The sequence below is a fragment of the Trachymyrmex septentrionalis genome, unplaced genomic scaffold, assembly GCF_001594115.1.
Source record: "Trachymyrmex septentrionalis isolate Tsep2-gDNA-1 unplaced genomic scaffold, Tsep1.0 scaffold16, whole genome shotgun sequence".
NCBI lineage: Eukaryota > Metazoa > Arthropoda > Insecta > Hymenoptera > Formicidae > Trachymyrmex > Trachymyrmex septentrionalis.
Genome location: NW_017304758.1, coordinates 213,598 through 224,202, shown reverse-complemented (window position 1 = coordinate 224,202; position 10,605 = coordinate 213,598). Strand labels below are relative to the sequence as shown.

General features: G+C 32.5%; 3 protein-coding genes across 3 annotated transcripts in view; all 3 read right to left on the bottom strand.

The window, feature by feature from the left end:
* LOC108745955 overlaps positions 1–4,444 on the bottom strand; it is a 50,159-nt gene extending 45,715 nt beyond the window's left edge. Inside the window, exon 1 of the mRNA XM_018482393.1 lies at positions 4,069–4,444. Within this exon, the coding sequence (XP_018337895.1) occupies positions 4,069–4,139 (71 nt within the window). The 5' untranslated portion in view covers positions 4,140–4,444. The remainder of the gene's footprint in view (positions 1–4,068) is intronic.
* Positions 4,445–6,209: 1,765 nt separating this feature from the next.
* LOC108745981 (L-lactate dehydrogenase-like) lies at positions 6,210–9,640 on the bottom strand. Its single transcript, XM_018482432.1, has 8 exons — positions 9,291–9,640; positions 8,680–8,806; positions 8,268–8,385; positions 7,908–8,081; positions 7,338–7,511; positions 7,130–7,247; positions 6,736–6,859; positions 6,210–6,450 (listed from the first exon to the last, which is right to left on the bottom strand). Exons 1-8 carry the CDS (start codon positions 9,494–9,496, stop codon positions 6,283–6,285), a joined length of 1,209 nt encoding a protein of 402 aa, XP_018337934.1. The 5' UTR covers positions 9,497–9,640; the 3' UTR covers positions 6,210–6,282.
* Positions 9,641–10,424: 784 nt separating this feature from the next.
* LOC108745983 (L-lactate dehydrogenase-like) overlaps positions 10,425–10,605 on the bottom strand; it is a 3,113-nt gene continuing 2,932 nt past the window's right edge. The window contains exon 5 of the mRNA XM_018482436.1: positions 10,425–10,589. Coding sequence (XP_018337938.1) covers positions 10,425–10,589 — 165 coding nt within the window. The remainder of the gene's footprint in view (positions 10,590–10,605) is intronic.

Sequence of the window (10,605 nt, the reverse complement as noted above, 5' to 3'; positions counted from 1 at the left end):
TTCCCTACAGTCCGTATTTGTTAACGAATCTTAGGTGGAACAGGCAACAACTGTTTTTTTCTGCCTGGTTACAAAACTTATACCAAAGTATAATATATCTGCTAAATAAAAAAAGCATTTACATGCATGGGAAGAATAAAATATCAAGAAATAAAGCTATAAATACGAAAAATAATTTTGTCATCAAAATAATTATGTAAAACGTTTAAGCTGGTTGAAGAGAATGCTGCAAAAAGTTTTAACTTTCTAGCAACCAATTTGAGCATCCTATTATTAATACATAAATATTTTAATGGTCTAAAGAAAATTATTTTCAGATCTGTATCTAGCTAAATTTTTAGATATTTCAGCAAAATATTCTTTTCGTGTAAGAATATTAAAAAGAAGAAAGTGGCAGAAAAAATATCTTGAGAGTACACAAATCACACCGATTGAATTCACATTAATTTAATCTTAAAAAAAAAAACAAGAGAATTGGCCATTAGCCATGCACGTATGATATGTGTAAGAGCGTCTCTTCACGGCATAGCAAAAATCGTTCTAACAATCGCATTAACCTCGTAACAGATCTGCTCTACGTGTGAGAATTCGTCGGCACGGTTGTTATCAACGTACTGGAAAAGCAGGTAAGAGGATTTTCTATTCCTGGATATCAACTACGTATTTATAGTATGTTCCGGGGGTATTTATAGATCGGCGATCATTCTGCTTCCTTTTGCCAGTAGGACCAGTAGGCGGATAAGAAAGCTAGTATGGGTCACCGCGGAAAACTGTAACGAGAAAAAGGAGAGCTACATGTTTTGCTGCGTCTTAAAAAGCAAAACGTTGGTAATGAAATATCGTAGAACAGGATCGCCTTGTTTTGCATAAATACTATGATAGAGAATAATTTTTTCATCGACGACGACGCCTATCGTACGCAACACATCACCGTTCTTAATCATTCAGAATGGAAGCAATTACTCCAGGGAATGAGAAGGGGATGAAAATTGTTAATAAATTAAAAATTGTATATCTGAAATTTCAAAAAATGCGAGCAAATGTAACTAGACATTCCTTTCTCCGCCAGATTGCAACTAATCATAATTTTTGTCAGGGGAATCGACTTACGGAGTACTTATAAGTATACACGCTCTCGTTTGCACATTACCGCGAAAGATTTTCTATTCCTGGACATTCCTGCGTATTTATAGACTAGCCGTTGTCGTCTTTCCTTTAACTACTGCAGTGTTGTAGTATAACGCGCATAGGAAAGCGAGATCTTACGTGAAAGCCGTTAAGACTGTTTCCACCGAGACGCGTACGGAGAGAAACTGAGATCAGGGAGCATCCACCAATACCACACAATATGTAAAGGTCGTAGAAATGTCAACAAACGGGCTTGGACAAGGACACTATGAATGGCAATAGGATAAGTGCTATTAGATGCATTTTTGTGGGCGTTGTAAAACGCGCGAAATTGCATTAATCTTGGTATGCTATTATATGTATACTATTTGATAATTTTGATAAAATTGATAATTTTTTAAACATACATATTTAGTGGCTTTATTAAACTTTATAAAATATGCAGAGAAAAGTTAATTTTTACATACATATACAATAACTAATTATTTTCAATAATTTACTCTTATATTTCTAGTATAATTATATGAAAATATATATAGAGAATTTTTAAGAATATGTTTTACATCTATAAAAAAATCTGATATGTATATATATATGAGATTTTTTTTAATAATAAAAAGAATTTAATATAAATTTCAATCTTATATTTAGCAATATAAATAGAGGAATAATTTAATTCGTATAACTCGTTAATATATGTTTCTCCGCGATCGAATCATTCATATAACTAGTAGTAGTTAACGCCATGCGAACGACTTAGAACATAATTAACACATTCGTTTTATGGTTTCTCCGGTTATTATCCAGACAGATAAGAGAAGAACTCGCTTGTATTGTAGAATGTTATATTCTTTTTATTTAAAAATAATAAAAATATTGTTCATACTCTTCTTTCTTTCTCATTTATTATTTTAGTAAGCAATAAGATAAATTTTTTTCACATTTCATTTCACGATTATGTTTAAGAAATTATCGTAAGAAGCAATTGCTGACGCACGATATTTTCGAGATAGATTTTTATTTACTCAAGTGTTTTCTGTTTATCGTTTTTACGGTAATTTTTTAATTTTGTCATTATACTCAAATATTTTGGATCATTTTCATCGTAACTATATATTATACTTTCATATCTACATCGTATTCTAAAAAAATTCCATGTTGCATAACATTTAATTTCGTACGTAATTATCGACACTGAATCGCGTAGACGCTCTCGACAAGCATTGATGTCACCGATTACACTGATTTACGAGAATGATTATATAATGACTTAAAAAGAAGAAAAAATGGAAAACTGTGGAATAATAATTTCATAGTATAAATGCTTAATATTTATACTATAATTAAAATAAAAACAAAAAGTTTTTTCGAAGCGTTCATTATTAATAGTAGCACGCAGCAGTAACGCAGAATATATCCAGAAATATTAATGTATAAAGATATATAATATCAAAAATTTACATATTTAATAAATAATTATAATTGATAATTAACAATAATATCTAATATCTGTTGGCATTTTTATCGTATTCAAAAGATATACGTTGATAGAACAATGAAATCTTACGTCGTTAATCAGTTTTCCTCATCGCATTCCCTACAAATTCAATAAAAACACCTGCGAGAGATGTCACGTAATTTATATATGATTTCACATTCATTTAGAAAACACAACTTTAATGATACTACACTCTAAACATATGATAGGTTTGCATATGCATACGAGTGGCTCGATTAAACACGTGTCCGACCGATGTTGTCATGTCAATCCCTCCAGCATAAACATTGCCATTGTTACTCATTGCATGGCAGATAACAGACGCGAGCCAGCGGGGCTATAGTAGTGCAATAATTTTCAGTGGCGATATATTCTGGACACAGCGGCGCCGCCGCGTTTTAAAATCGATAAACGTATCGGCAACCTTATTTCCTTAAAACGCGCGAGCAAACGCTGACCGAATGCCATTTCTGTGCTAGCGGGTTTTACATGCTTGCTCCACTACTGTGATTCAAGCGAATCGCGTTTTCTGTATTGACTGAAAATTTGGGGCACTTCTGATATTTCGATTTTACTACAAACCGGCAATGATAATTCTTTGACGGGTTTCGAAATACGCGACGGGTTAACTATAGAACTATTGGACGTTCTTGATTGATACGCAAATTCTAGTATACTTAACGGTCATCTTCCTGTTTTCAACACGATTATTTGCCAAATTCTTGCTTAAGAATATTTGTTCTTACCTCCTTCTGTGTAACTAAGTTATAAATTGAGAGCATGGCACATTAAGTCGAAAGTTAAATGTTGCACAACGATCAGCCGGTCGTTATAGCGCAATGTCTTCATCTTACATGGCATACTGACAATATGTAGTTTACGTGTCCAGAAGTCTAGACATCTAAACTGTCTAATTTCATGAATCATTCTGTACCAAAAATATGACAAAATTATCTTAATCCTCGGATACAATCCGATCTTTGACAAATTCATATTACGAAACTGCTACGTTTTGCAACGATCGTGTAATCGCGATGCCAACAACTGATTCGAATTTTCCGGTTCAATTTAAAATATTATCATCATAATTTATGTATTTTGGCGAAAGTAGATCTTGTGATCTTTAGGGGTGCGAGTGTAAGTAATAAAAAAATTGGGAAAAGCAAATTACTCACATGACAATAAATAAAATATCAAGAGCTAAATTATAATTACAAGAAGAACATTGCCTAAAAACGAAATAACCGATGTATCTACATTCGATTAGAATTGAGAAATACGCGGAAAGCAATTCTTGCCAAGGCTCTACGCGCCTATTACCGGTCTCACCTATCAGCCGCCAGCGAATTGACAGTTCTGGTGCCTACATCAAGCGCAGACCACAAAAAAACACATACATTCATTCAGCATATTGAAACGAGCTGGAGAGTGGCGAGACTTACTTTATTAGAATCCTCCAGAAGCAGCCAAAGCTAGAGCCGTTCGGCACTTCGCTCGCGTACGATATGGTCATTTCCTGTCTGATTGCGCGCGCGCAATCTCCTTCCTGAGTCACTACCCTCTTCTTTCTTCTTCAACTCGGTCTCTTCTTCTGTAGACGATCTGGTCCCTCGTACCGTGTCGATGATGTTTCCGGTGAAGCTGCACACTCGCGCACATGCGGCGTGCAGGCCGCTGATATTCTATCCAATGTTTAGCTAATTTAATTTCTAAGTAGACACCAGGAGATCGGCATCGGGATCTACCTAGTCGCTCGCGATAGGTTTACCATGAGGAAGATCTATAATACGCGAATGGTTAAAACCAGCTGACCAGGCGGATCGACTGTCTACTGACTGAGCTCCACTAAGGACGGCGGGACCAACGGAGAATGGGGCCCGGCTGTGCCACCTCCACCTGGGAACCAGGGATGTGAGCGTCACCTGCAGAACCCATTTCGCACTGAATCTGCTTGAAGTGTTTCAAGTATAAGGGTCGAGCTTCTCTCTGAACTAGACAGAAAGAAGCAAGCAACGAAGTGTACTCTTGCGAAACATCATTTTAAAAGTATCTTTTGATAAGTTATTTCTGAAATAGCGACATTGTGCAAACTTCGAATTTTCATTGAGGAATATTAGACATTGAATATAAACTGTTTAAACTAGTTGATTGTATTATTCCATCAAATGTTTATCTTCCTCATTTTTCAATCTTGCCAGTAGGTATCTGCAAATTTTATATGCACCATGTAAATTTTATAACAGCATAAGCATCGAAAAGATCTTACGAGAGATACTTGAAGTACCAATCATGGGAAAATCATATGAAATATCAAGACATCTTCTATTATAAAGCTATCGTGATTGAAAAATAAAGTGACCGATTGCAGAAGATCGATTGCATGTTGGGTAAACTATCGATTTGACGTGTATCTTGAGATATTGATCATAATTTAATAGATAGATAATAATAAGCACTTTAGGTGGTAATTCCATTTCTATGTTTGTCGTATTTATCGAATAGCGCGCCGTCTTATCGAACTATGTTGTTTCGAAGTCATCCTAGATCACGTTTATTTGAAGTCAACTAGGAATTTATGTAACCTATATACTTTGTTGTAACCATCTGTGACATACGGTTTACACGGAATTCCTCTTTCAAATCGACACGCCTAGCCTTTCAAGTGGATCTGCGACGAGTAAAAGGGGAATGGTTCAAAGTGCCGCTCTCGCCTCCTCAGCGATATTACTGTCAGAAGTTTCCACATTTCATTACTCTTTGCGCACGGGCTCTGAATCATCCTTTCATCGTCCCCTCTTTTATATATTCATCGACTGTATTATTATCATTAGTGTACCTAATTACGTCTGACGATAAATATGCATCGTGTATTTCGTTACGAGGTGCTTCGTTCTTCCAAGGATCCAATCGGACACTCTTACGGCCCTGTGTGGTCGTTCAAACGCAAGTGGTTGCAGATATATTCACAGGTACTAAGCACTTCCAAAACGCCATCTTGCGCACAGTTTTCGCATCCTTCTCTCACCTTGCCGTGGCCTAGCCTGCGGCATAATAATGGCCTTCTGGTACCATCCACCGGTCACCTTTCGCTCGTTCACGCGCCGCGAACACGATGACGTGCGCTCTTACCGCTTTCTGGAGGTGCCAATGATATTTATGCAACAGGAAAATCCGAAAATATGAAGCCGCAGTTCAGCGAAAGGCTTTACTCGGAAGTAATAGGAGATTCGAGTTGCGCCAACGAAATGTCACGTGTGTCAGATATTGCCAAGTGTTATAAAATGTTATTGACGTCATCGACTCATCGGGTTCGAGGATTTCAGAATCTAAAAGATCTGGAGATCGTTGTCAAAGAATAACGTCATTCCCGAGGACCATTCCAGCGATTCAAAATATCATGAAATTCGAGAGACCATCATTCGGAGAATCTGTTGGTAGTCTTCGTCCCGATTCATATAAATTAGCAATCGGAGCATTCGCAGTTACCGTACGTCACGAGTCGGACAAAAATTTAGTTATGCGGTAAATGGTTTTGCGGTGCCGATTGTAACGGTACGAAGTACTAGGAAAAAAAACTACGTATAATTTATTACGCTCGTATTTTTATACAAGAAATTAAATACGTTTACAAGATCCCTTCTCACGCATTACTCAAACTATTTGATTTTTAAATCCTTTTGCACTTTATACACAATATTCGCTGACTCTTGAAACAGCTTTTTCTCGTATTCAGTCATATGCATTCGTATTATCTGTGTGATACCATTTTCGCCAACAGCGCAAGGTAGAGACAAGAATACATCGTGACATACGTTATGATGACCCTAAGAAGATAATTTTGATTAGTATAGAACATAATAGTTTTGCATACCAATATTAATTTTTTTATGTTACATTTTATTTAAAAATATTTTATTTTCATTTTTGAATATGTACAAAATACAATACGCGCGTGTTACTACATTTGATTATCAATCCAAAAATATTTTATTTTCGTGAATTATATCAGCTAATATTTAATATCACGAATTTTTTGTTTATTTTCAAAAATTAAATTGTAAATTATTATTGTAAATTGATTGCAAATATATAATTTATAGTATTTATACCTGCACTAAGGTCGAAACTGGCATAATAGCTTGTGTATTGCGTAATATAGCTATTATGATGTCGGCTGCAGAAAGTCCAATGGCTGTATTTGAATATCCTTTCAGACAACGCACCATGGCACCTCTAAAAAATAAAAAATATTAAATTCTTACAAAATATTGCAAAAATTTTCTTTTTAATTGAAGTTGAAGTTATTGTTTAATTATACACATGTGCAATTGTAATTGTTTGCTGATTTTGTACATTACAATATAATTTATTTAAATATTATTTATAAAATATATAAATCTAAATTATAAATTAAATCTTTATAAAAGAAATACAAATACACTATCCGACGAGTATGTAAAAAAACTAATAATTTCTCTACTCATTTAAAATGATTGAACTTACACTTTCACTACATATTTTGCTATTTCGAACCACTTTTCATCGTCCGTCTCGAGACCGATATTCGGGATAATATCGCGGAACTGCATTCCCGCAACGCTCACTCCGGACCAGAGCGGAACTAGAAAACATCGAATGATAGATCGGGCTTAGTGCATAACGTCGCCTTTCTCCCTGTGTCAAATGTCACACATCGATCGATAGAGCTCACCCATACTGTCTCCATGTTCACCAATGATGTACGCTTGGGTCGAACTCGGCGCTATTCCTAATCGATCAGCAATCAAGCAGCGAAATCTTGCTGTATCCAGATGAGTCCCACTACCGATTACCTGATGAACCGGCAATCCACTTAATTTCCAGGTAACCCATGCCAAGATATCCACTATATAAGAGAAAATCACATTTATAATTTATCAAATTTTTGTGTATAAACATTATAAAACTAACACTATAAAACTAGATATTAATAAGAAGCTTTTACTGTTTATTTAAATAAAAAAATCTTTTCAATTTTTATTAAATATCAATAAATATTTATACTATTATTCATACTATGTGTATATTATACAAAAAAATGATATTTTCTCATGTGTATAACATCAAGATATTTTTTTAGGGAAATATCGAATAAATATTTAATCTGCAATATTTGAAATTTTTTAATACTATATTTATAATGTTACTTTTATTAAAATCTTCGTTTCTTATAAATAATGAAAGTCTTCTTAGTACTTCTTAGTAAATAATAAAACTATTTAATATATTAATTAATTTTAACCTGGATTGCTAATGACAATAAACACCGCATTTGGACTATAATTTACTAGAGGTGGTATTATGGTTTTCAATATTTCTGAATTTCTCTGCACCAAATCGAGTCGAGTTTCACCCTTCACTGGTCGTACACCCGCGCAAATAGCTACGACTTTCGAATTACTCGTCACACAAAAATCTATAAAAGAGATATTTTTGCATCTTTAATTAGTAATAAAAAAATTGTTGTACGTGAAAAATCAATTAGACTTTTCATAATATTTTTGTAAGACAGACAGTTACGATTATAATATATTTGTACATGAACAAATAAATCTATGATTTTCGTGTAACTAATATATTATATATTCAATGAATCCATTACCTGTATCATATTCGATCTTTGGATCCCCTATAAATATAGAGCTATGGTGGTAGTCCATTCCTTCGCCTTCCAGTTTTTTAGGAAAAACATCTACCATTGCGATATGCGAAGTAATTCGCTAATATTTAATAAAATAATAATTACAAATTTACAAAATGATTACTAAAAATTTAAATTTTATTTCCATCGTTTATTTAAAATACAATGGACGATGTATAAAATATCATTATACATATAAAAATATATGAAAGAAACATATGAAAGTATACATTATAATGTTTATGCATTTCCTTTGATTGTATTTATAATACACAAATTTTTATTTTTATTTGAAATAAAGTAAATTCAATAAGTAATCATAATTTAAATTATATTTAAAATTCCAATTCCATAAAAAATTTAAAAGAGTAACCTGAAAAAGAAGTGAATTTGCAAGGGCAACGCCGACCATACCAGCACCAACAATAGTTACTTTATGGCAACAGTCTCTAACTGGTTCCGACATCTTACATAAGAGTTCTTCTCGCAAGCACGGCGAACTAGAATTCAAATAATTTGCTTTTCTTTAATATTTCGGCAAAATATTATATTGTAATCGTTCATGAAACTATTTTGTATACTTAAAATTAGCTATCTAAAAAAACTGATTAGTTTCTTCGAAAAATTTTTTAGTGATTAAAAGTCTTTAGTAACTATTAGAAATGTATTAGATTTAATGCGAATAATAATAATTTGATCTTTTATGATAACGTAACTGATTTATGTGTAAAATTCTTTATACATATAAAATATAATGAAAAAAATGAAAATAAATGAACAATGTGTCGCCATATATAAGTATTAGAAATTATAATTATCTAAAATCGTTTTAGATTAATAATTGTAAATATAACCAAAGAGAATAAATCAAATTCTGTCTATAATACTTTGTCTAAAATTACAAATATGTCATTACATGTCATATATATATATATATATATATATATACACACACACACACATATGACACAAAAGAACTATTACACAAAATTAAGCGCTCTCTGTGCTCCCGAACCAGAAGTCGCATCTTTCCCAAAAGATTTTCCTTTATCACGTCCTAAGATTGTTGTCAAAATTGTCGGCGGTAAAGTGCGAGTATATCGATTCCTGACGAAATCTCTTGTTAATGTCACGCGTGTAAGATTTCTCAGACATATCGGTAATAACGAGTTTGAAGGTGATAAAACCATTGCTCCTATCACTCATCGGTTTTGTAAACGTCGCACGATCGTTTTCACCCACGCCCGTCACATTGCATGAAACCGTTTTTTTTCTTGAAAAGAGAGAGTACACTCTGTAACTATAATCGGCCGACATAACATTCTTGGCATACGGCCATCATGATCATGTCGGTTCGCCAATTGTTAAACACATCCATGGTTACTAAACTTTATTATAATAGGCGTACAAAAAAGATGTATAAAGAGAAACATGTTTAAAATTCATTAATAATTTAAAAATGTTTTTTTTTAATTAAAATTTAATAAAATCATACGTTATTTTATTCATACGCACATAAAAAAATATATATATACGTATGACTTTCATAATAAAATCATTCATTATACATTATCATACAATATAATAAACAATATTGTTTAAATAAAATATGCATGAAAGAATGATCGATATAAGTTTTAAATTTTTTATTTTTATATTATTTGTTATACATATTAAAAAATTATTTTTTTTTATTTTTTGTACCTTATCAGCGGTACATTCGGTATGTAACCTAAAATGCTTGAAATATTTATATTGTGTGTGTCAAATTTATTAAATAAATAATAGCATAAATAATTATAATGTTGTAAAATAAATATTTCCAAATAATAATGAGAGATGTTCCTGTCATAAATAAAATAAAATTATAATAATAAAAAATAAATATAGCATCAGAAATACTTTTTATTCTTTTTCACACATACACGAGCAGTATATATGTCGATTATATAGCAAATATTTTTAAAAATTATTTTATTAACTTGTATATAATACTGTGTTCATTTAATAAATACATCGCAGTAAATGTAAGTTATATGTATATAAAAGAGCATCAAAAACATACATAAATTTATTAAGATAAAAAATAAAAATAAAATAAATAAGGATAATATATTTTTAAAATTTGAGGCCTTCTTGCACCTTGTGCATCATCGCTGAAGATGTATGCAATGATGCAAGTTCATCATCTGTTAGCTTCTGCTGAACAATGTGCGTGACGCCATCTTCACCCAATGTGCAAGGTAAAGATAAGAATACTTCTTCCTTAATTCCATGATGATTCTGAAAATTATTGAAT